The 27,454-nt window shown below is 37.2% G+C and overlaps 1 protein-coding gene across 14 annotated transcripts in view; it reads right to left on the bottom strand.

Moving 5' to 3' along the window:
- The window catches only part of VPS13B (vacuolar protein sorting 13 homolog B), an 802,268-nt gene that overhangs the window by 687,176 nt on the left and 87,638 nt on the right, over positions 1 to 27,454 (bottom strand). For all 14 annotated transcript variants that reach the window (XM_049700204.1, XM_033438214.2, XM_049700207.1 and 11 more), the window contains exons 13-15: positions 21,839 to 22,030; positions 9,868 to 10,037; positions 6,887 to 7,081 (exon numbers count right to left, since the gene is read on the bottom strand). In XM_049700204.1, coding sequence (XP_049556161.1) covers positions 6,887 to 7,081; positions 9,868 to 10,037; positions 21,839 to 22,030 — 557 coding nt within the window. The remainder of the gene's footprint in view (positions 1 to 6,886; positions 7,082 to 9,867; positions 10,038 to 21,838; positions 22,031 to 27,454) is intronic.

The following is a 27,454-nucleotide window of genomic DNA, read 5'->3' as shown; positions in this document are numbered from 1 at the left end:
TCTACAGTGAAACATGTTTAAAATATACCTCAGTAACTAATTTCCAATACAAAATACTTTCATTTAATGAACATAAACTAATGATCAATTTCTTAGAAAGTAATATTAAACTGCTTCCAAACAGTTTCAAAAAGCTATTCTGCTCCTACCATTCATCAAACTGACAATGTCAAATCTTTTCCTGTAAAGTCGGTTTTCAGTGAACGAAGTAACATTTTGGAAAATGAACATTAGTTAGAATTTTGTACTTTCAAAGAAAAACTGCATTTCAAAGGGCCTACCTACTTAATTACTATCAAGAAAAATGAAAGTGATATACCTATTGATTACTATAAATCCCACTATTAACCAAGATGCAAGAAATAAAGAACTGAGAAGAAAAAGAAAAAAGCATGTTTCTAATACTTAATTGATCAGCCTTAAAAATTAAGTTATGCCACATTTATATTCTTTGAAGACTTGCTCTAAGCAACACTATATGCAAAGAACTTCTGGGCACTGTACAATTTCAGCATTTCATATTTCCTCTGAAAGGGCCAATATTTAAAAGTTTCTGAAATTTGCAATTATTAATACCACTTAATACAAAGCATGATTATTCAAACGATGCCCAACCTCCAAATATTTCTAGAATATGAATCAGGGTAATACTTTATCAAACTAGATTATCTGTGTTCAACTAAGAACTCTCTCGAGTCACCTTCTAATACTCTATAAATGTCCCAACAGTATAATCACAGACACTATCATTAATGTACTCAGATGGAAACTGGGTGTTGAGGAGATCCCCTGCTGGTTGTCTGCAGAACTGCAAGGGACTTTGGGGAAGGTCCTGCATATTATTCTGTAATTTTTTTAAGTTTTTACTAAATGTACATGTTGTCCAGAGATGACTCCAGAGAACATTCAAGCAAGTATAAATTACAGTGAAATCAAAAATAATTATTTCAAAATAACCATCAAAAATAATTATTTCAAAATAACCAATTTCAACTCTCTCTTTTAAATCACAGCAGTAAGACACACAGATTTACAATACCTATATAACCGAATAACTTGTCAACAACCCTTGATCAAGATTACAAATACTTTATCTAGAAAAAGGAAAACCAGCACAGTATGAATTGAGGTTGTTTTCACCAGGATTGTTCATATATTCAGAAATAGAATAAAAATACTTATTAACAACACTGCAAACCAACAGTTTGAGGCATCAAGAATGTATGAAGCAGTAAGCGCAACTACTAATATAAGTTTTAGCTGAAGGAAATGCCAACTTGACTAAGATGACTTACACATGACATTAAATGGAAAGTTAAATATGCAGTGCCACCTTTTAAAGAATCCAATAAGAAAACAATTTAACTAAATCACCTCATTTTACATATGGGAAAAATAAAGTCTAAAAAGGATAAAGGACTTCTTCATAATTACCTATTGCTGGAACAGCAATATGATGTTTCATCTGATTTAGCTCATCTATTAGCTCACAATTTCACTCTGCCTTGCTTCCTCTCTCTATTCCCTGCTTCCCCTCTCCAAAAAAATATGGCTGATTCACCACTTACTCTTAAAGAAAAAACAATCTTTCTCATCACTACCTCTCCCCTCCAACCATCAGTAAAATTCCATTTCTCATCTGTCATCAGCAAAAATCTTGAAAAAGTAGGCTGGAAAATGCCACCTTTTTTTTCATTGCCTACTCATTCCTTAAACCCTCTAAATCTAGTTTCTATTCATGTATCCATTGAAACAAAAAGAAACACTGGACTGAAACTGATACTTATATTCTTTTCTTATGGAGAGAAATTAAGTATTTTCTCCTAATTTTTTTCCACCAACAATTTAAGTGAGGAAACAATAAATAAGTAATTTTTTTCATCACTCAGAATTTTTTAAATGAATGTCATGTTGTCACCTATACTTTTAATGAAATAAAATCCTTCAGAATCCACAAGGAATGCTTACAACTCAACAATAAAAAGACAAAATAATTTCATTTTAAAATGGGCAAAAGATTTGAATAGATATTCTCCAAAGAAGATATACAAATGGCCAAGAAGCAGATGAAAAAAAAATGCTCAACATCATTAGTCACTAGGGAAACATATATCAAGACCATAAGGAGATACCTCTTCACAACCACCAAGATGATTAAAATCAAAAAGACAGTAGTAACAAGTGTCAGTGAGGATGTGGAGAAATAAGAACCCTAATTCACTACTAGTGGGACAGTAAAACGATGCAAGAATCCCTTTGGAAAAAAAAGTTTGGCAGTTCCTAAAAATGTTAAAGATACAGTTACCATAGAACAGGCAGCTCCACACCTAGGTATATACCCAAGGGAAATGAAACCTGTGTTTATACAAAAACCTATACAGAAATGTTCATAGCTATATTATTCTTAATAACCAAGAACTGGAATCAACACAAATGTCCACCAACCAGATAAATGGATAAACAAAATATAGTATATATCTAAACAATGCATTATTCAGTCATAAAAAGGTAATAAAGTACTGATACATGTTACAGAATAGATGAACCTTGAAAAACATCATGCTAAGCAAAAGGAGCCAGCCACAAAAAACCATATGCTGTATGATTCCATTTATATGAAATATCCAGAATAGGCAAATACATAGAGACAGAAAGAGATTAGTGTTTACAGGGGGTAGGAGGAGTCAATGGAGAGTAAATACTAATGGTTTCTTTTTGGGGTGATGAAAATGTTCTGGAATTAGATAGTGGTGATGGTTGCTTTAACTCTGTGAAAATATTAAAAATCACTAATTTCTATTATTTAAAAAAGGTGAATTTATGGTATGTAAATTATTTCAATAAAATTATTTAAAAATTTAAAACCTTACAACATAACTAAAGTTTACCTGATCCATGACCCTCACGCTAGTCTCATTGGCACCCCCACCAAGCCTAGATGCCCAGATCGCCCAAATCTACTTTCAGGAGTTCAGAACGTATCCCACCCTTTTGTTATACCTTTATAAACCCTTTTATATCTGTGAACAATCTTTAGCACTATTTTGTTTTCTTAATTTACATAAATGGCATCATACTATATATACCATTATGCTTCCTGACATTCCCACCAAAAATTATGCCTCAGAGAGCTATCCATGTGGGTATTTATAGACCTCTAGCTGTACATATCTGCATATGCAAAAATTTCTCTGGGACAAGGGTCAACAAACTACAGTATACAGGTCAAATTCTAACCACTGTCTGTTTTTGTACTACCTACAACCTAAGAATAATTTTTACACATGTACATTTATAACTGAACTGATGACAGGGAATACTAAGTTGAAACCCCAATTAGGTGAAATGTTATCCCAAGAAAAAGAATTCCTTCTTCTCATTAGTAAAACTGTATTACAAAAAAAGAGTCCTATCTTACATTTTGAATTCTGTCAACTCAAGATTCATGGAAATTTGTTCTATTATTTAAGTACCTATACAATATCCTAAATTTTCCCTCTTGGCCCACAAAGCCTAAAACACTTACTATCTGAACCGTCAGAGAAAAGTCTGCTGGCCCCTGCTATAGTATATATATTGAAAATTGGAATGGTTGGGTGTAAGGTAGATGTGTTTTCAAATTTATTAGATTCTGCAAAAACACTCTCCAAAATGATACCAATTATATATCCACCAGCCATGTGTGAAAGCACAATTCCTTGAAACCCCCAGGGAAAACTATTTACTGGAGGTTAAAAACTCCCAAATCCAAAAAATTCAAAGGGTTTTGATTCTACTATAACCTTCCTGATCTCTCTGAAGCATCTGCCATAGCTGATCCTTATGAGTAAAAGGCCTTAAATTTATATATTTTTCTATAGTTTACATAATGCTTTCACTAAATTTTTTATATATGTTTCAAACTTTAGGTGCCTTTCAATGTCTTAGCTACTTGATGCCACACTTATTCAAAAATGGGTTTAGCATTTAAATACAGAGGACTTGGTAAGACATATGAAAGTTTCACCTGCATATTTTCTTCCATGCCAACTCTCAATTAATAAACTTCATTACATGAAGTGGGAACTATATACTATTTTGTCAAATAGTCAATACAGTCACATTTACATACACAAAATTAAAACTTAAGCATTTATTTGAGTATTTAATTGAAAATTACTTGAGTCTAAAATGCCAAAGACACATGAAATAGACATCTAAATCCTCCACTGTAATATTTCAACACTGTAATAATGAAAATTAAACTTTGAAAACTTCCTCAAAGGTTACGGTAATCATGCCAAGTAACATGAACTGCTATAAACCTTAAAACAAATCGGTATTTTTCGTCAGTTCCAAACAGTCACAAAACTAAAACGCTCTACCAAGTTCTGAAAGTTTTTTTAAAATGTACTAGGCCACTGAAGAAGCACCAGAAATGCAATGAAATTTTTTTTAATGTAATCAAGTGGTCAAGACTAAAGACTTTATTTTTTAGAGTATTCAATATTCTTTTTTTTTCTTTTTTTTGCTGTACGCGGGCCTCTCACTGTTGTGGCCTCTCCCGTTGCAGAGCACAGGCTCCAGACGCACAGGCTCAGCGGCCATGACTCATAGGCCCAGCCACTCTGCAGCAGGTGGGATCTTCCCGGACCCGGGCACGAACCCGTGTCCCCTGCATCGGCAGGCGGACTCTCAACCACTGCGCCACCAGGGAAGCCCCGAGAGTATTCAATATTCTTAATACCAATGAAAAGTTTTTCTACATATATTATACTATGCCCAACACCTGACTTCCTGGGACATTTAACTTATCCATTACAGCTGTAATCAAACTTACCAAAACTGTATCTAGACTACACTGTAACTCTTACATTTCCCTGGAAATTCAAGTGAGCATTTAACATATTAACAAATAGTAGTGGTAAACAACTATTCCAATAACTTTTATGTCAGTATGAATGACAACCATATTGGTGACCAATAGCTTAGGTGACCATTTTCCTTGAGGATAGGGCATCCCTGTTTCATCTTTAACGCTGAGTGTCTGCAGTATGGAAAGAACTCAGTATTTACCAAATGAATGAATCCCACGAAAGTAGAATACCTTGGAAAGAACTGCCTAAAATTATACTTGCTTTGATAAAACAAGGCAAATATTCTTAACAATATAACCTGATATTCAAGTTGTGCCAATATTAAAAAAAAATCATACACCTTGGTGTATTAATCGTGGGAGTGAATAAAAAAGCACAAGTATGTATCTAACTTTCAAAACTACCTTCTGCTACTCTCCGCATGACATAAAACACTTGTTACAGATCATTATAATAATTATGTCCAAAGAATCATACTTTCCTATGTCCACACCCCTTTGTAACATAATACTGTCAACTCCTCCATCAAGGAAGTAGAATTTCCTTCTCCATCATCTTAAAAATGGGCTTTGCATGGACATCTAGAAAAAGATGAGTTTTTCCACTCTACATGGTTTGAAAACAATCAAATTTTAACACCTTAAATTTAAATATGCCTGGAGGTGATCTAAAACTAGTATCTTTAAATTGCTTTCTTTTTACTCTACAAAGACACAAAATATTGGGCTTCCCTGGTGGCTCAGTGGTTGGGAGTCCACCTGCCGATGCTGGGGACACGGGTTCGTGTCCCAATCCGGGAAGATCCCGCATGCCGAGGAGCGACTGGACCTGTGGGCCATGGCCGCTGAGCCTGCACGTCCGGAACCTGTGCTCTGCAGCAGGAGAGGCCGCGACAGTGAGAGGCCCGCGTACCAGAAAAAAAAAAAAAAAAAAAAAAAAAGACATAAATATTTAAGAACTTCAAAACATCAAACTATAAAGCATGAAACAATAAAGCCAGGAGTTTATTTTTGGAGTTCTCTAATTTTCAGTACTTTACATAAAATTTAGTGCATTTTTAGTACTTATTTTTTTTTAACATCTTTATTAGAGTATAATTGCTTTACAATGGTGTGCCACTTTCTGCTTTATAACAAAGTGAATCAGTTATACATACACATATGTCCCCATATCTCTTCCCTCTTGCATCTCCCTCCCTCCCACCCTCCCTATCCCACCCCTCTAGGTGGTCACAAAGCATGGAGCTGATCTCCCTGTGCTATGCGGCTGCTTCCCACTAGCTATCTATTTTACGTTTGGTAGTGTATATATGTCCATGCCACTCTCTCACTTTAGTACTTATTCTTGATTTCAACTTGACATAGCTTCCTTTAGTCCATAAAACAAAATTTAATTAGGTACATGCTATCTCTACTTAGATTATACATGTGTATTTGCTTAGCAAAAACACTTATTACTCAACATCTGAGCTTATCTATTTGTAAGTACCTACGGTGGGATGTATCACATATTTATTAAAAAAAAAAGAGATGGAAGAGCTGAGCAAAGTCTCCAATAATTAACTTTACATAACTTGATTTAAAGTAATAAAGTTTTCCTTGGCATTAAGAAATTAACATGAATTCAATAAGAGGAAAATAACTAAAAAAAAATGTATTAAACTTGCTTTATAAAACATTGTCTCTCACAAATATTCACCTCAAAGAAATCATGAATCTTTTAAAACATCCTTAGTGCTCTTTTACATTGCTTATAATCAATGATATATGCAATCTTCAAAAATTATAATTACTATTATCTTACAGATATCAAGCTATTAACACCAAATAATTGAAGAAATCTTTAAAATAGGTACACTTTTATTTTTATATTAATTATGCTGAATAATGAATATACCTATCATATCTTATTTAAATCTCATCTTACAGGGTACTAATTCTGTAAAATTACAACTCTAAGAAAAAAAAGATTTATTTAATTCTCCCGAAGCCAACCAAATACTAATACACAAGAAAATTCACTTTTCATACCTTAAGGTAGCAATGTGCGTAGCAATAATGAAGCAGATTATCAGAAGGCTGAGTAAGGCTGCTGACCACATGCACCAAATGTTCAGCATACATCGGCACAGAATGTTCCAGATTAATTTTATCCACCAGTATCTGAATGGATGGCAAAGGCCGAAGAGACTGGAAGTTTGTAGTATTCATGAAATTACTTGAGTTCTAGAAAATAACAGTGTTCACTTTATATTTCAGGAGAAAGTGACTGATGTGCAATGCCCTCTATACAAGCTTCAGAGTGACACATTATGCAGTGATATCAAATCATCCTAGAAATGATGCCTTTCTATGGGACTCTCTTACTGTAACCAAATAGAAACACCTTCTACCTATTTTTAGGTATATCCCAGATTTCAAAGAATGCCTATTTACTGTGAAATTATCAATGCCCTTTTAGCTAAAGCTTTTTATTTTTTCAGTCAACTAGAATATTGTCACAACGTGCCTCAGTACATTGAAGGTATTTTCTTAAGCTCAATAATTCACACACACAAAAAAATCCTAGATATTTCAGAGCCTTTATCTTCTTTCCCTTTATACACATTTAGATGACTAAACGACTAAGTGCACTACTCAAGACAATCTGAAAGATACAATAAGCAAAGTTTGCAGGACAGAAAAATTTCCAATCCACATCATATCTACTAATATTAAACATGCTAAAGGCTCATAAAGTCCTAAGAATCTCGAGGTAGGCTTCATATTTTCAGCGTTACAGAATCCTTCTAAGCTTCCAAGTAAATGGAGATAAATTTCAACATGTCCAGGGTATGAACCCAATTAGCAAGCCACCCCTTCCAGCCCTTGAACTTATTCCCATACCTGTAGCTCTCAATGAGGAACAGTATGACCCTCCATCCAGAGGTGTGGAAAGAACAGTTTAATTGTTTTATCTGTCTTTCATTATCATAATAATAAGGGAACAGTACTGGCATTTAGCAGGCATTGGCTAAAGATGGTAAAACTACATAATACTTCCCTAGTCCAAAAAGCCAATAGTACCATTATTGAGAAACACTGTGCCTAAAAATAAGTTGAAGATACAGTTCTTCCTTTTTGACTCATTAATAATTTTTAAACCATCACATATTGAGCAATTACTTTAGTAAGGGACTTTATTTTGGATTATTGAGATATAATATACAGTAAAGCACAAAATCTTAAACATAGAGTTCAACAAATTGTTATGTATGTAACCACCACACATTTCAAGCACCCTAAAAGGGTCTCCTATATCCCTTCTCAGGTAATATCAAATCCCCACCAGGGGTGGCCAATATTCTTTTGTCTGTTCTTCGACTTCATTTAAACAGAATCACACAGTACATACTCATGTCTGCCTTCTTTCATTCAACATATCTGAGAATTATCTACTGTTCACTCTTTGAGTTAACACTTATCATTATGGAATGACTCTTTATTTCTATCAATACCTCTTGTCTTAAGCTCTACATTTTCTGATATTAAAATAGCCACTCTATCTTTCCTTTGATTAGCACTTAAATGGTGTATCTTTTTCCATCCTTTTATTTCTAGTTTGTGTTATAGTTTTCAGCTCCAGAATTTCATTTCATTCTTTTTTTAATGGATTGAGGTCTTTTGAAATCTTCCACTTTTTTGTCTCTTTCTTGAACTTATTAACCATAGTTAAAGTTCATGCATATACTGTCATATTTCAATTCTTCTCCACTGAAATTTTCCCCAGATGATCTCTTTACCCAGCAATACAATGAACAATTATGAGTGGCTGATAGAGAGCAAATACACAAAATGAAACTGATATATCTTAATTCTCTGCCATACTTCCATAAGTTCGATTTAAAGTTAGGACAATTTTTACTTCCATAATCATCATGTCACCATTAAAAGACATATAACCCCCAAAATAATAAATTAAAGATAACAGATAATACCTTATATGTATATGGCAGACTCAGAAAGCAATACATTGTATACAGACCTAAAATATTAAGCAACTAATAAGTCCTCATTAAGAAACACAGTAATAATCACTGGGTTCCTAACATGTGCAAAATGGTTTACATGCATTATCTCACTGAATATTCAAAATCATTCTAGGAGCTAGGTACTTTGGGGGAACTGCTCTATGCCAGCACCCAGACAATCTTAAAATCCATGGAGCCCACAAGGCAAGGCTAAACCACACAAGACCTAAGCCTTGGTGGAGCACCCTATGATATTATCAGAACAGGGGAAAATAGGCGGTCTTGTGCAGAACTGCTAAAAGACCATTTCTCAGTCGACTTCTCATCTTGAGAAACACTGCTATGGGGAAATTTTCTCATCAGCATCCCTCATTCACGGGGCTTTCCATCCACTCTCTCAGAGTACAGCTGTAGGCTATATAACTGCTTAGGTGCAGTGTGGAACTGAATCCTTGTCAACAAGGTACCCTACCATGTGTCCTGCAGGTCATTTGGAGCTCTAGATTCAGGGTTGTCCTGAAAGGGACAAGGCAAGCCAACACCATTACTGATTTGCTTTTGCTGTCTATGTAAGTAATAAACTATCTGAATCTATCAGGGCTTGTTGCTTCTTTACTGGCTGACTCTGTCAGCCTACATGAAAAATATAATTTTCTTTTGTTTTTCAGAAAAGGAAAACAAGGCTTAGAGATATAAAGCAGTGTCCTAAGGTGTCATAGCTTGTACATGGTCTGACATCAAGGCAAATGCTCTTCAACATTTATTTATAGAGCCTTAGCTTGAGGTTATTTTTTTAATCTATTTATTTATTTATATAATATATAAAAATTATTTTCTAAGAATTAATAATCGTAGTTACATTGCTTTAACTTCATCATGGATAACTATTATATATAGCCAGATATTCTGATATTCTATTACTTAATCAACTTCCTCTTACAATATCACAGGACCAATAAATATACATGTATGAGAAAACAAGTAGTGAATGACAAAATATACCTTTTCTCCCATAATGACAGGTAGCAAATGATCCAGCAAGTTGAATTCAGCCATGAAAATTGTGAAAGTACATTTGAGGAGAGTAATACTTGTATGTCGAGTAGGAATATACTCCTCCAAAGATGCCACTTCTTCAGGATTCAGCATTGTTTCACTTTCACCCTTAATATCTAAAATGAAATAATAAAAATGCAATGAAAATTTATTTTTAAATAATTTTCTTAATTAATGAAAAAATTAATTAGTTCTCCAACTTTTAAGGTCAAATTCTTTTTTTCAACAATGAAGCAGTTGTAAAAATGTTGCCTTAAAGAAGAATAAATTACTCTAGAAATGTATGCCTTTGCTATGTAAAAATTTGTTTTATATTTTAAAATATTTCTTAAATACTTAAAAGAAATTTTTAATCTCTGTCATCAAAAGAATAACAGCTTCCTTTCATAAAAACACCACTGAGATAATGCAAATTCAAGCCACAGACTAGGAGAAAATATTTGCCATAGACAGACACATACATAGACATAGGTATATGCATAAAGGACTTGTATGCACAGCATATTAAAAATTTAAAACTACCTAAAAATCAAAAATAAACCAATAATTCAATGGAAAAATGGGCAAAAAAGCCTTGAACAAGCAAAAGATAATATATCCAAATGGTCAAAAGTTATTTCAAAAGTAAGTTAACATTGTTAGGTATCAGATAACTGCAAATAATGTCACGATGTGGTAGCACTACACATCCACTGGAAAAGCTAAAATGAAAAAGACTAAGAATACTAAAAGTTGGCAAATACATATCAGCAAACTTTTTCTATAAAGAGCCATATAGAAAATACTTTAGGAGGGACTTCCCTGGTGGTGCAGCAGTTAAGAATCCACCTGCCAATGCAGGGGACACAGGTTCGAGCCCTGGTCCGGGAAGATCCCACATGCCAAGGAGCAACTAAGCCTGTGCGCCACAACTGAGCCTACGCTCTAGAGCCCACGAGCCACAACTACTGAAGCCGGTGCTCCACAACAAGAGAAGCCACTGCAATGAGAAGCCCACACACCGCAACAAAGAGCACCTCCTGCTCTCTGCAACTAGAGAAAGCTCATGCACAGCAACGAAGACCCAACACAGCCAAAAATAAGTAAATAAATAAAATTTTAAAAAAAAGAAAATACCTTAGGGGACTTCCCTGCTGACACAGTGGTTAAGAATCCACCTGCCAATGCAGGGGACACGAGTTCAAGCCCTGATCCAGGAAGATCCCACATGCCGTGGAGCAACTAAGCCCATGGGCCACAACTACTGAACCTGCACTCTAGAGCCCGCGAGCCACAACTACTGAAGCCCGCGCGCCTAGAGCCTATGCTCCGCAAGAAAATCCAGTGCAATGAGAAGCCCGTGCACCACAATGAAGAGTAGCCCCCGCTCGCCAAAACTAGAGAAAGCCCACGCACAGCAACGAAGACCCAATACACCCAATACAGCCAAAAATTAATTAATTAATTTAAAAAAAAAATACTTTAGGCTTTGTGGGTCATACAGCTTGCCCCAATTACTCAATTCTGCAACTGTAGTACAAAAGCAGTCACAGACAACACATAACTAAATGAGCAAGACTATGTTCCAATAAAACTTTACCTATGAAAACTGAAAATTAATTTTCATATAGTTTTCATGTGTCACAAAATATCAATCTTTTTTGTATTTTTTCCAACTATTTAAAATGCAAAACCCATTATCAACTGTTAAGCTGTACAAAAAGAGACAATAAGTCATAATTTGCTAACCCCCTGATCAAGGGCAACTAAAACTCTCCTACACTGCTGGTAGGCGTGTAAAGTGATTCAACCAAATTGAAAACAGTTTGGAGATATTTACTAAAGGTGAACATATATGATCATTTTACCTAAGTGATTCCACCCTTAAATTCCCAACAGAAATTAGTATATAGGTTAATTAAAAGGTATGTACTAGAATGCTGGTAGCATCACTACCATAATAACCAAACACTAGAAACTAACCAAATACTCATCAACAGTAAAATGGATAAATAAGTTATGGTATATTCACAAAATGGGATACTAAAAAGAAATGAGAATGAATCCCACAAACATAATGTAAGCTAAAGCCACAGCAAAAGAGTATATACTGTGTGATTACATTTACATGAATTCTAAAATATGCCAAACTAAATCTAGGATGTTAGAAATAAGGAGGGTGGTTACCCTCGGGGTTCAGAGTAATAACCAAAAGAGGGCAAGAAGGAGAATACTGGAGTTCTGGTAAGGTTCCATTTCCTGAACAGTTAGCAACATAGATGTGGTTAAGTTTACAAAATTCACAAAACCATACCCTTAGTTTTGTGTGCTTTCCAGTATGTATCTTATACTTCAATAACGAAGTAAAAAAAAAAAGGGAGGGGGGGAACTGCTAACTACTCAGAGAACTGCCTGTACAAAGTCAGTTAGCAGCAGTTGCTTTATGGAGATCATAAATATTTCTGAAATGATAAACTGCTTCAGGTAAAAATTCATTTAATACAAACATGTGTGTGTGTGTGTGTGTGTGTGTGTGTGTGTGGCGTAATTCCACTGTGGAAGAGATTGCTAATTGCAATCTTTTCTTCTTCCTTTTAGCAATAAAACTCTCTGAATTTTAAGTGAGGTATATGGACTCCGTCTAGAGAATACATTTTCCAGCCTCCCTGGCTGCTGGGTGCAGGGACATGTTACTAAGTTTGGGTCAATAAGATGACAGAGCCATGTCATTAAGTGAAACTACATGTCTACTGTTTTCTCTTGTTCCCCCTTCCTGTTGATTAAAATTAGACACTGTAATGGTGAGCCAACATTGACCATGTAGATAAAGTATACCTCAGAGGATGGTGGAAAAACAAGATAAAAGGAATTCTGGGTCTAAGACCACATCATGAAAGAGAGTCACCCTAGTCCCCTGGAGTACCTACTAGCTTGGGTTTTAACATGAGAAAAATTAATTATATACTGTTTTTTGTATGAACATTAGTTCTCATTTCTCTGGGATAAATGCCCAGGAATGCAGTTGCTGGGCTATATGGCAGCTGCATGTTAAGTTTTATAAAAAACTGCCAAAACGTTTTTAGGAGTGGCTGTAACATTTTATATTCCCACCAGCAATGAATCAGTGATCCAGTTTCTTCACGTCCTCCCCAACATTTGGTGCTGTCACAGTTTTCTGTTCTAGCCATTCTGTACATACTATCCTAGCACTTATCAGAGTATCTGGCAATGCAGCAGGCATTCAAGCAAGGTGCAAGAAATGAATGCATGAACATATCAAGCACTTACAGCACTATGTTACGTGATTTTACATGCATTAGTCTTTGGAAGTAGGTCCTATAAGTGTATCATTTAGGACAATAGTAAATTTGCTGTGACAAGAGAAAATAACAGAAGTGTCAACAAAAACAATGCTTATTTCTCTTTCACTCAACAATCTGAGTCTAGAGGATCCATGGTGCCACCACACTACTGAAGACTTAGGCTCTCTCTATCTTACTGTTCTGTCATCCTCAGCATGCAGTTTTCATCTCAGAGTTGAAGGTAGCAGGTCCAGCCCTGCCATTATAATTGCTTTCCAGCAAGAAGGAAGGAGAAAAGTAAAAAAGGAAGGCACACTCTTTTCCTTTTAAAGTCCTGTCGCAAAAATTCACATGAAGTATTGCTCCCATCCGGTAGCCATAACCTAGTCATATGACTGCATTTGGGAAGTGAAGTCTATTTCTATCAAGAAAATTTCTACCATAGAAATTTCTATTACTATAAGAGGAGAATGGATACTGGGGAGACAATTTAACCAACTCTATCGCAATAATTAAACTCACAGAGATAGAGAAATGGAAAAATCAGTGATGTTGATTACTTCCTAAGGTCAGTAAGAAGTGGGGGTCAAACTCAGCCTGATGCCACAGGCTGAGGTCTTTATTATTCTATACTCCCTCATTATACTCTTATGTCCTGCTCTAGAGTGCTTCATTGCATGAAAAGGAAATTTGTATTTTATGAAACTGTATTAACCATATCTTTATACCATGCAGAAAATATCAGTCACACAACATTTTTTTACCAGTAGGACCTAAGTTTTCTTGAATTTTAAATGCATATGCTTAAAACCCATCTTCTTCATGTCTCCTCCTTAGAATCCACTAAAGTGGAAAAATGGTCATATTTCAGGAGTATACAAGGGAAAGAGTATCAAAAGGTGACAATGAAATACTGACAGGCTTCCGGGAAGATGGCAGAGGAGTAGGACGCGGAGATCGCCTTCCTACCCACAGATAAACCAGAAATACATCTACACGTGGAGCAACTCCTGCAGAGCACCTACTGAACGCTGGCAGAAGACGTCAGACCTCCCTAAAGGCAAGAAACCCCCCCCCACGTACCTGGGTAGGGTAAAAGAAAAAAGAATAAACAGAGACAAAAGAATAGGGACGGGACCTGCACCAGTGGGAGGGAGCTGTGAAGGAGGAAAGGTTTCCACACACTAGGAAGCCCCTTCGCGGGCTGAGAGTGCAGGTGGCTGAGGGGGAAAGCTTCGGAGCCGCAGAGGAGAGCACAGCAACAGAGGTGCGGGGGGCAAAGCGGAGAGATTCCCGCACAGAGGATCGGTGCCGACCGGCACTCACCAGCCCGAGAGGCTTTTCTGCTCACACGCCGGGGTGGGCGGGGCTGGGAACTGAGGGTCCGGCTTCAGTCGGAGCGCCAGGAGAGGACTGGGGTTGGCGGCGTGAACACAGCCTGAAGGGGGTAGTGTGCCACGGTTGGCCAGGAGGGAGTCCGGGGAAAAGTCTGAACCTGCCGAAAAGGCACGACACTTTTTCTTCCCTCTTTGTTTCCTGGTGCGCAAGGAGAGGGTTAGATTAAAAACGCTGCTTAAAGGAGCTCCAGAGACGGGCGCAAGCCGCGGCTAACAGCGCGGACCCCAGAGACGGGCATGAGACGCTAAGGCTGCTGCTGCCACCACCAAGAAGCCTGTGTGCGAGCACAGGTCACTATCCACACATCCCCTCCCGGGAGCCTGTGCAGCCCGCCACTCCCAGGGTCCCGTGATCCAGGGACAACTACCCTGGGAGAAGGCACGGCGCACCTCAGGCTGGTGCAACGTCACGCCGGCCTCTGCCGCCACAGGCCCGCCCCGCACTCCTCCCTCCCCCCGGCCTGAGTGAGCCAGAGCCCCCGAATCAGCGGCTCCTTTAACCCCGTCCTATCTGAGTGAAAAACAGACGCCCTCCGGCGACCTACACGCAGAGGCAGAGCCAAATCCAAAGCTGAGTCCCTGGGAGCTGTGAGAACAAAGAGGAGAAAGGGAAATCTCCCCCAACAGCCTCAGAAGCAGCAGATTAAAGCTCCACAATCAACTTCATGTATCTGCATCTGTGGGATACCTGAATAGACACGAATCATACCAAATTGAGGAGGTGGACTTTGAGAGCAAGATTTATGATTTTTTCCCCTTTTCCTCTTTTTGTGAGTGAGTATGAGTATGCTTCTGTGTGAGATTTTGTCTGTATAGCTTTGCTTCCACCATTTGTCCAAGGGTTCTATCCATCCGATTTTTTTCTTTTCTTTTTTAATTTTTTTCTTAATAATTACTTTTTATTTTAATAACTTTATTTTATCTTAATTTTCAATCTTTCTTTCCTTCCTTCCCTCCTTTAGACAACGAATCATCCCAAATTGAGGAGGTGAACTTTGAGAGCAAGATTTATGATTTTTTCCCCTTTTCCTCTTTTTGTGAGTGTGTATGTGTATGTGTATGCTTCTGTGTGAGATTTTGTGTGTATAGCTTGGCTTCCACCATTGTCCTAGGGTTCTATCCATCCGTTTTTTCTTTTCTCTTAATAACTATTTTTTTATTTTAATAACTTTATTATATTTTATCTTATTTTACTTTATCTTCTTTCTTTCTTTTTTTGCTTCCTTCCCTCCTTCCTTCCTTCCTCCGTCCCTCCCTCCCTCCGTCCCTCCCTCCCTCCGTCCCTTCCTTCTTTCTTTCTTTCCTTCTTGCTTGCTTTCTTTCTACTTCTACTAATTCTTTCTTTCTACTTTTTCTCCCTTTTCTTCTGAGCCGTGTGGATGAAAGGCTCTTGGTGCTGCAGCCAGGAGTCAGTGCTCTGCCTCTGAGGTGGGAGAGCCAACTTCACGACACTGGTCCACAAGAGACCTCCCACCTCCACATAATATTCAAATGGCGAAAATCTCCCAGAGATTTCCATCTCAACACCAGCACCCAGCTTCACTCAACGACCAGCAAGCTACAGTGCTGGACACCCTATGCCAAACAACTAGCAAGACAGGAACACAATCCCACCCATTAGCAAAGAGGCTGCCTAAAATCATAATAAGGCCACAGACACCCCAAAACACACCACCAGACGTGGACCTGCCCACCAGAAAGACAAAATCCAGCCTCATCCACCAGAACACAGGCCCTAGTCCCCTCCATCAGGAAGCCTACAGAGCCCACTGAACCAACCTTAGCGACTGGGGAGAGAAACCAAAAACAACGGGAACTACGAACCTGCAGCCTGCAAAAAGGAGACCCCAAACACAGTAAGATAAGCAAAATGAGACAACAGAAACAGAAAAACACACAGCAGATGAAGGAGCAAGATAAAAACCCACCAGACCTAAAAAATGAAGAGGAAATAGGCAGTCTACCTGAAAAAGAATTCAGAATAATGATAGTACAGATGATCCAAAATCATGGAAATAGAATAGAGAAAATGCAAGAAACGTTTAACAAGGACCTAAAAGAACTAAAGAGGAAACAAGCAATGATAACCAACACAATAAATGAAATGAAAAATACTGTAGATGGGATCAATAGCAGAATAACAGAGGCAGAAGAACAGATAAGTGACCTGGAAGATAAAATAGTGGAAATAACTACTGCAGAGCAGAAAAAAGAAAAAAGAATGAAAAGAAATGAGGACAGTCTCAGAGACCTCTGGGGCAACATTAAACGCACCGACATTCGAATTATAGGGGTTCCATAAGAAGAAGAGAAAAAGAAAGGGACTGATAAAATATTTGAAGAGATTATAGTTGAAAACTTCCCGAATATGGGAAAGGAAATAGTTAATCAAGTCCAGGAAGCACAGAGGGTCCCATACAGGATAAATCCAAGGAGAAATACGCCAAGACACATATTAATCAAACTGTCAAAAATTAAATACAAAGAAGACATATTAAAAGCAGCAAGGGAAAAACAACAAATACACACAAGGGAATCCCCATAAGGTTAACAGCTGATCTTTCAGCAGAAACTCTGCGAGCCAGAAGGGACTGGCAGGACATATTTAAAGTGATGAAGGAGAAAAACCTGCAACCAAGATTACTCTACCTAGCAAGGATCTCATTCAGATTTGACAGAGAAATTAAAACCTTTACAGAGAAGCAAAAGCTGAGAGAGTTCAGCACCACCAAACCAGCTCTACAACAACTGCTAAAGGAACTTCTCTAGGCAAGAAACACAAGAGAAGGAAAAGACCTACAATAACGAACCCAAAACAATCAAGAAAATGGGAATAGGAACATACATATCGATAATTACCTTAAATGTAAATGGAATAAATGCTTCCACCAGAAGACACAGATTGGCTGAGTAGACACAAAAACAAGACCCATATATTTGCTGTCTACAAGAGACCCGCTTCAGACCTAGAGACACATACAGACTGAAAGTAAGCAGATGGAAAAAGATATTTTATGTAAATGGAAACCAAAAGAAAGCTGGAGTAGCAATTCTCATATCAGACAAAATAGACTTTAAAATAAAGACTATTGGAAGAGACAAAGAAGGACACTACATAATGATCAAGGGATCGATCCAAGAAGAAGATATAACAATTGTAAATATTTATGCACCCAACATAGGAGCACCTCAATACATAAGGCAAATTCTAACAGCCATAAAAGGGAAAATCGACAGTAACACATTCATAGTAGGGGACTTTAACACCCCACTTTCACCAATGGACACATTATCCAAAATGAAAATAAATAAGGAAACACAAGTTTTAAATGACACATTAAACAAGATGGACTTAACTGATATTTATAGGACATTCCATCCAAAAACAACAGAATACACATTTTTCTCAAGTGCTCATGGAACATTCTCCAGGATACATCATATCTTGGGTCACAAATCAAGCCTTGGTAAACTTAAGAAAACTGAAATTGTATCAAGTATCGTTACTGACCACAATGCTATGAGACTAGGTATCAATTACTGGAAAACATCTGTAAAAAATACAAACACATGGAGGCTAAACAATACACTACTTAATAACGAAGTGATCACTGAAGAAATCAAAGAGGAAATCAAAAAATAGCTAGAAACAAATGACAATGCAGACACGATGACCCAAAACCTATAGGATGCAGCAAAAGCAGTTCTAAGAGGGAAGTTTATAGCAATAAAATCCTACCTTAAGAAACAGGAAACATCTTGAATAAACAACCTAACCTTGCACCTAAATCAATTAGAGAAAGAAGAACAAAAACACCCCCAAGTTAGCAGAAGGAAAGAAATCATAAATATCAGATCAGAAATAAATGAAAAAGAAATGAAGGAAAAAATAGCAAAGATCAATAAAACTAAAAGCTGGTTCTTTGAGAAGATAAACAAAATTAATAAACCATTAGCCAGACTCATTAAGAAAAAAAGGGAGAAGACTCAAATCAATAGAATTAGAAATGAAAAGTAAAAACTGACACTGCAGAAATACAAAAGATCATGAGAGATTACTACAAGCAACTCTATGCCAATAAAATGGACAACCTGGAAGAAATGGACACATTCTTAGAAATGCACAACCTGTCAAGACTGAATCAGGAAGAAATAGAAAATATGAAAAGACCAATCACAAGCAATGAAACTGAAACTGTGATTAAAAATCTTCCAACAAACAAAAGCCCAGGACCAGATGGCTTCACAGGCGAATTCTATCAAACATGTAGAGAAGAGCTAACACCTATCCTTCTCAAACCCTTCCAAAATATAGCAGAGGGAGGAACACTCCCAAACTCATTCTATGAGGCCACCATCACCCTGATACCAAAACCAGACAAGGATGTCACAAAGAAAGAAAACTACAGGCCAATATCACTGATGAACATAGATGCAAAAATCCTCAACAAATACTAGCAAACAGAATCCAACAGCACATTAAAAGGATCATACACCATGATCAAGTGGGGTTTATTCCAGGAACGCAAGGATGCTTCAAATTACGCAAATCAATCAACGTGATACACCATATTAACAAATTGAATGAGAAAAACCATATGATCATCTCAATAGATGCAGAGAAAGCTTTCGATAAAATTCAACACCCATTTATGATAAAAACCCTGCAGAAAGTAGGCATAGAGGAAACTTTCCTCAACATAATAAAGGCCATATATGACAAACCCACAGCCAACATCGTCCTCAAACTGAAAGCATTGCCACTAAGATCAGGAACAAGACAAGGTTGCCCACTCTCACCACTCTTATTCAACATAGTTTTGGAAGTTTTAGCCACAGCAGTCAGAGAAGAAAAGGAAATAAAAGGAATCCAAATCGGAAAAGAAGTAAAGCTGTCACTGTTTGCAGATGACATTATACTATACATAGAGAATCCTAAAGAAAACTACTAGAGCTAATCAATGAATCTGGTAAAGTAGCAGGATACAAAATTAATGCACAGAAATCTCTGGCACTCCTATACACTAATGATGAAAAATCTGAAATCAAGAAAATTCTCCCATTTACCATTGCAACAAAAAGAATAAAATATCTAGGAATAAACCTACCTAAGGAGACAAAAGACCTGTATGCAAAAAATTACAAGACACTGATGAAAGAAATTAAAGATGATACAAATAGATGGAGAGATATACCATGTTCTTGGATTGGAAGAATCAACATTGTGAAAATGACTCTACTACCCAAAGCAATCTACAGATTCAATGCAATTCCTATCAAACTACCACTGGCATTTTTCACAGAAGTAGAACAAAAAACTTCACAATTTATATGGAAACACAAAAGACCCCGAATAGCTAAAGCAATCTTGAGAACAAAAAACGGAGCTGGAAGAATCAGGCTCCCTGACTTCAGACTGTACTACAAAGCTACAGTAATCAAGACAGTATGGTATTGGCACAAAAACAGAAAGATAGATCAATGGAACAGGGTAGAAAGCCCGGAGATAAACCTACGCACATATGGTCACCTTATCTTTGATAAAGGAGGCAGGAATGTACAGTGGAGAAAGGACAGCCTCTTCAATAAGTGGTGCTGGGAAAACTGGACAGGTACATGTAAAAGTATGAGATTAGATCACTCCCTAACACCATACACAAAAATAAGCTCAAAATGGATTAAAGACCTAAATGTAAGGCCAGAAACTATCAAACTCTTAGAGGAAAACATAGGCAGGACACTCTATGACATAAATCACAGCAAGATCCTTTTTGACCCACCTCCTAGAGAAATGGAAATAAAAACAAAAATAAACAAATGGGACCTAATGAAACTTCAAAGCTTTTGCACAGCAAAGGAAACCATAAACAAGACCAAAAGACAACCCTCAGAATGGGAGAAAATATTTGAAAATGAAGCAACTGACAAAGGATTAATCTCCCAAATTTATAAACAGCTCATGCAGCTTAATAACAAAAAAACAAACAACCCTATCTCAAAAATGGGCAGAAGACCTAAACAGACATTTCTCCAAAGAAGATATACAGACTGCCAACAAACACATGAAAGAATGCTCAACATCACTAATCATTAGAGAAATGCAAATCAAAACTACAATGAGATATCATCTCACACCAGTCAGAATGGCCATCATCAAAAAATCTAGAAACAATAAATGCTGGAGAGGGTGTGGAGAAAAGGGAACCCTCTTGCACTGTTGGTTGGAATGTAAATTGATACAGCCACTCTGGAGAACAGTATGGAGGTTCCTTAAAAAACTACAAATAGAACTACCATATGACCCAGCAATCTCACTGCTGGGCATATACCCTGAGAAAACCATAATTCAAAAACAGTCATGTACCAAAATGTTCATTGCAGCTCTATTTTCAATAGCCCAGAGATGGAAACAACCTAAGTGTCCATCATCGGATGAATGGATAAAGAAGATGTGGCACATATATACAATGGAATATTACTCAGCCATAAAAAGAAACGAGATTGAGCTATTTGTAATGAGGTGGACAGACCTAGAGTCTGTCATACAGAGTGAAATAAGTCAGAAGGAGAGAGACAAATACCGTATGCTAACGTATATATATGGAATTTAAGGAAAAAAAAAAACTGTCATGAAGAACCTAGGGGTAAGACAGGAATAAAGACTGTGTCCTACTAGACCTACTAGAGAATGGACTTGAGGATATGGGGAGGGGGAAGGGTAAGGTGTGACAAAGCAAGAGAGAGGCATGGACATATATACACTACCAAACGTAAGGTAGGTAGCTAGTGGGAAGCAGCCGCATAGCACAGGGAGATCAGCTCAGTGCTTTGTGACCACCTGGAGTGGTGGGATAGGGAGGGTGGGAGGGAGGGAAACACTAAAGGGAAGAGATATGGGAACATATGTATATGTATAACTGATTCACTTTGTTATAAAGCAGAAACTAACACACCATTGTAAAGCAATTATACTCCAATAAAGATGTTAAAAAAATAAAATAAAATAAAATACTGACAAATGCTGGCAAAAAAAGCACATACTTATGCAAATAGTTTTGGAATACCAACCTCTCCTATAACTTCCACATGTAAGTTTACTCTTTAAATTAACAAGTAAATATATGAAAATCAGATAGGCAAAACATACTAAAAACGTTAAGTTAGCAAAATACAACAAATTGGATTATACAGTCATTCAGATCAACTGGCAAGAGATTCAAAATTAAGCCAAAAACAAACCTGGTTTTAGTCTACTATATGGTTCGTATTCATGTTCCAAGGCACAAACAATCATTTTTAAAATTCTATGTACTGCACTGCTATCCAAGCGAAAATCAAGAGGACCTATAACAAGGCTTTTGGTAGACTTTTCCTGAAGTGTTCCCAAATCTTCACTTTTCCCTGAAGAAAAGTCTTGTTGATTTGCAGAACCTACAAGAAGCCAAAATTATATTAATAGGTAAGCATCAATCAGATATACCAAATATATATTTTAATATTTCTCTTATCTTTTTAGCTTAGAGCTTAATGCCTTAAAACCAATTCTACATCAACTGGATACACAGAACCCTGCTGATCTATATTTTTCTTTATGTAGATGAGAAGGTATTATCAACAAAAAACAGTTGATTTGAAAAACAATTGATTCCTGTTATCTATTTAATGTTATAAGATGTGCTATAAATTGAAATGGTCATTCTTAAATATTATTCTCTAAAACCTAATTGGCCTATACCTAATAATTCTATACACAATACTATTAGGTTGACTGGGAAAGCAGACTCTCGAAGAAGTTGCATTTTACTATTTTATCTTTGAAGTTACACGGAAAAATTGATTGCTTAAAGCTACATGTTCAAAGGTGCCTCGAGAGTTTTCTAATGACCATGGAAGTAAACAATAGGTATTACTCGCTTTGAACTTTTTCCAGAATAAAATCATTATGGCCATGCTCCACAGGGTGGAATCCAATTTCCCCAATCCCTTATCTGCCCATATGTCCACGAGGAACGAAGGATGTCTTCTAAAGAAAATCTTAGCACTACCTACAGGTATTTCTTCTTATCTAACCTGTCCACACCTTTGAGATTTGATTTTAATATACAAATTCACCATTTTAAGTGATAACATACAGTAAATTTTACTTAAGTCTTATGTTTATTCAAAAAAAAATAGGGAAGTAAACCTTTCCAGCATTTACTACCTTTAGAATCTAGGAAGGCCCAGTTAAACAAAAATTCTGTATCTACACCTTTTAGTAACTTTTTCAAAAATACATATCCTTCATTTCAAACAAAGGAGTCCAGTTCAATCTCTAGTCACAGTAGCAGAGACGAAAAAAATAATTAAATTTATTATTCATATATTCTTTTTTTTAAAAAATTTTTTTAATTTATTTATTTATTTTTGGCTGCGTTGGGTCTTCTGTGCTGCACGCAGGCTTTCTCTAGTTGCAGTGAGCGGGGGCTACTCCTCGTTGCAGTGCGCGGGCTTCTCATTGCGGTTGATTCTCTTGTTGTGGAATATGGGTTCTAGGCGCACAGCCTTCAGTAGTTCTGGCACGCAGGCTCAGCAGTTGTGGCTCGCGGGCTCTAGAGCACAGGCTCAGTTGTGGCGCATGGGCTTAGTTGCTCTGTGGCATGTGGGATCTTCCCAGACCAGGGCTCGAACCTGTGTCCCCTGCATTGGCAGGCAGATTCTTAACCACTGCGCCACCAGGGAAGTCCTCATATATTCTTAACAAGATGACTACACACAGACTTAAATGTCACAAATAAAACATACAAAGTTAATCTTAAACATATTTTATGATATACATAAATAAGAGTCACATTATAAATTAGGTATAAATAACATACCATTAACATAAAAAAATGCTACTTTCCATAGCTAAACCAGACATTTCTAGAGTTACCCGTTAGGATGAGGTAGCTTGAAGATAACCAGAAGGACTCTGGTTGCAAATCAAAATATTCAAAGACAAGGAAAATATCCTGCTTTGAGTCCTATAGAGGCTATCAGGCTTCTTTAAAAAATGTCAATTTACAAGAAAACCCTTCTTTTAGACATCAGATTGTCTCTAAAACAATAGAAGTCTAGAGGCTTCTATTCTTTTTTTCAGATAATGCAACTTGAATATAATGCCAGTAGCTTATCTAAAATGTAAAACTGTGACTGGCTTTTAGCTACATCTTTTCAGCAAGGTATTTACTTGTGCTCACCCTCAATAAGTTTGGTCACTCCAGACCCCTGAATGTTTGCCTATTCTTATTAAGAGTCAAGACAATATCAAGTTAGCCTAATTAAAATGAAGGACTTGCCAGTCTCTCCAGGAGAGCCAGAGGTAAAAGAACCTGTACTGCCTACATCTGCCCATACCTTTATACCTATTAATAGAAAATGATTCTTCTCCCTATGTGAAGAGGAATCTGCAAGCTACAAAAACAACTCCACCAACCATCTGTGCCAGTGCACAAGGAACTCTACTTTCATTCGTGAGAACTATATATCCCTACATGTCTTCTTTTACTAGAAATTCACCTACTTTCTTTCCCCAATGGTTCTCATTAAAGTTTGCTTGTATTTAACTTATACCTTATGAGTCTGAGTCTCTGTATAAAACCCATCCTTTAAAGAAAAAAAGTAGCACTAACCCAGGAACTAGAAAATTAATCCTTAAATAGAATAATTTAGGAAACACAAATGCTTCTACTCCAACATTCCCCTAAATTAACACCAACACTCTCCCAAGACATCTGGATTCAAAAGGGTAATGAACCATGATGCCTGTCTCTCATCCTTTTCCTCAATCCAATAACTAAATAGTTTCAATTTTATCTCTATGTCTCTAAAATATTCCTGTTGTTTTCAGCTATCTACTTTAGATCCATAAAAACATTTGCAATAACTTCTTAAATAAAAAAGACTAAAAGTTACAATAATATTTAAAGTTATATTAATAAGAAATAATTTAGTTTCTAAAACAGTGAGTGCTTTCAAGTAGCAAAACAAAAATGAATTATCAGAATGCTTATTAATATCAAGCAGCAGCACAAGAAACTTACTAACCGAATTTTTATTTATATGTCATTTTATAATGTGAGTAAAGTACTACGACATCATTTATCACAACAAAAATAAATAATACAAGCTCTTTTTCTCACTGCATTTACTAGTTTTTTACATTAAGTCAATACTATCATGAACTTACTTAAAGCACACCAATCAAATCTGCTTTCCAAATTTCAGAATCCACTACAAACTTTGTAAAATTATTAGTTTAATATGCATTTAGATACCTAAGATAAAATTTAGGGCACTTTTTGATAACTTGGACTACAGAAACAAATAAATGTCATCACAACAAACCAAGAATTTTAAATAAAATATTTCTTGGAAGAATTCAAAATTAACCTCTTTTAAGAATTCAAAATACTTTTCTTAGGTTTATAAATACTGAAAATTCCACAAATTTCTTGTTTCACGTAATCCAAGAAAGAAGAAAATCTGAACACGGTAGTTATCAATGCAAGCTGTAGAGTTTAAACTAGCTGGGTTCAAATTCCACATAATAGGTGTGTGATCTTGGCCAAGTTACAAAACCTGTATAGGACTGGCTGTTTCGTCATATGGAAAATGAGGATATTGTTATTGACTTATAGGGTTATTATGAAGATTAAGTTAGCTGCTACACGTAAAACACTCAGAAGAGTGCCTTACATTTAAAACCATTCAATAAATATTAGCCATTATCACCATCACTATATTATCAGTGAATATAGATTCACAATGAGAAACACACATATAAAAGCAGCTACCAAAAAGCAGGCAAAGAACAAGCAAACAGATTACTGGGTGAATAAATGAACACATTTTTAATGAACATGTGACATTCACAAGTTAAATTAACTGTGGAATCTTATTATTTACTCAAAAAAATTATCTGCTTGCACAGCTGAGAAAGTATCTGTGTAAGCAGTAAACCAAAAGCAAGAAAATGATTACCACAAGCCTAAGAAGAGCAGTTTCTTCCAATGAGGGAGGGAAAAGACTGTGATGGAAAAGGAACACACAGGAGACCAGCAATGTTGACACTGTCCTGTTTCTTGGCTTGTGTGAGGAATACACAGGTGTTTCTATTTCTTTGCTATTCTGTATGTAAATGTATAGAACTTTTCTGTTTGTATGTTATGATCTAACATTTTGGTTAAAAAAAGTTAAAGACTAAGATATCTATACAAAAATGCACAATATTCACAGGAATGGAATATGTGAAAAATTCAAAAAGTAGAAAACTACCAGCTTCTAAGGCAGAAAATATATAAGCACCCTAGCAAATATAAATCATGTTTCAATCTTTTAAAAACTTCAGAAACAAATATATACAAATAAAATTTTCAGTGAGAGGTTTCCTTTACCTGATAGGCAGACTACTCTGTACTCCACCTCACAAAATACCAAATTCACAGCTCATGTGTAAGACATCATACTAAACAAGAGGAAACCTACCAGCTTACATTTGGCAACTGCAACACAATAAAAATTTGCAAAGTCCTTAGAACACAGACTTCTGAATTGTACTTTCATATGCAGGTATCCCTTGCTTTTCAAAAGTTAGCTTTAGGCCACTTCACTTTTACAAAAGATCTGTTTCCCTAACCAAAATAAATGTGAAGAGAATATTCACTCTTACAACAAAAAGGTGAAAACAGCATTCACCACTTGTTTTGCAGTGAAACATTACAGAGGCAGCGCACACCACTAGCATCTAGAGTGGCACCAGCAAACTCCTTCCCCAGGAACTATACTCAGAATCTCAATATCAAGCCACCACAGCTTTGAACTGTGTCTTTGAGCATACGCGCTTTTCTCAATTTATTTTGCACATCAGTTAACAAGATCTGTCCTAAGGTAACAGCTTCTTCACTTTACACCATTTCAGATTACCAAAGGTTTCATACGAATGCTGTAGTGGAGGAAACCTAATACATATAATTGACTCCTGAGCATCTCTACCAATGTCCACGGGTACCTCACAACACATCTTTTGTGAGTTGAGGGGGAAGATGGCGGAAGACTAAGACGCAGAGATCACCTTCCTCCCCACAGATACATCAGACATACATCTACACATGGAACAACTCCTACAGAACACCCACTGAACGCTGGCAGAAGACCTCAGACCTCCCAAAAGGCAAGAAACTCCCCACGTACCTGGGTAGGGCAAAAGACAAAACAGAGACAAAAGAATAGGGACGGGACCTGCACCGGTGGGAGGGAGCTGTGAAGGAGGCAAGGTTTCCACACACTAGAAACCCCTTCATGAGCGGAGACTGAGGGTGGCAGAGGGGGAAGCTTCGGAGCCACGGAGGAGAGTGCAGCCACAGGGATGCGGAGGGCAAAGACGAGAGATGCCTGCACAGAGGATCGGTGCCGACCAGCACTCACCAGCCCGAGAGGCTTGTCTGCTCACCCACCACGGTGGGCGGGACTGGGAGCTGAGGCTTGGGCTTCGGTCGGAGCGCAGGGAGAGGACTGGGGCTGGCGGCGTGAACACAGCCTGAAGGGGGTAGTGCACCACGGCTAGCCGGGAGGGAGTCCGAGGAAAAGTCTGGACCTGCCAAAGAGTCAAAACACTTTTTCTTCCCTCTTTGTTTCTTGGTGCGCAAGGAGAGGGGATTAAAAGCGCTACTTAAAGGAGCTCCGGAGACCGGCGCAAGCCACGGATAACAGCGCAGACTCCAGAGATGGGTATGAGACGCTAAGGCTGCTGCTGCCGCCACCAAGAAGCCTGTGTGCGAGCACAGGGCATTATCCACACCTCCCCTCCCGGGAGCCCGAGCAGCCGGCCACAGC

Source organism: Orcinus orca, chromosome 17 (assembly GCF_937001465.1).
Source record: "Orcinus orca chromosome 17, mOrcOrc1.1, whole genome shotgun sequence".
NCBI lineage: Eukaryota > Metazoa > Chordata > Mammalia > Artiodactyla > Delphinidae > Orcinus > Orcinus orca.
Note: the sequence above shows the minus strand (reverse complement) of the source record. Positions and strands in the feature narration are given on the sequence as shown.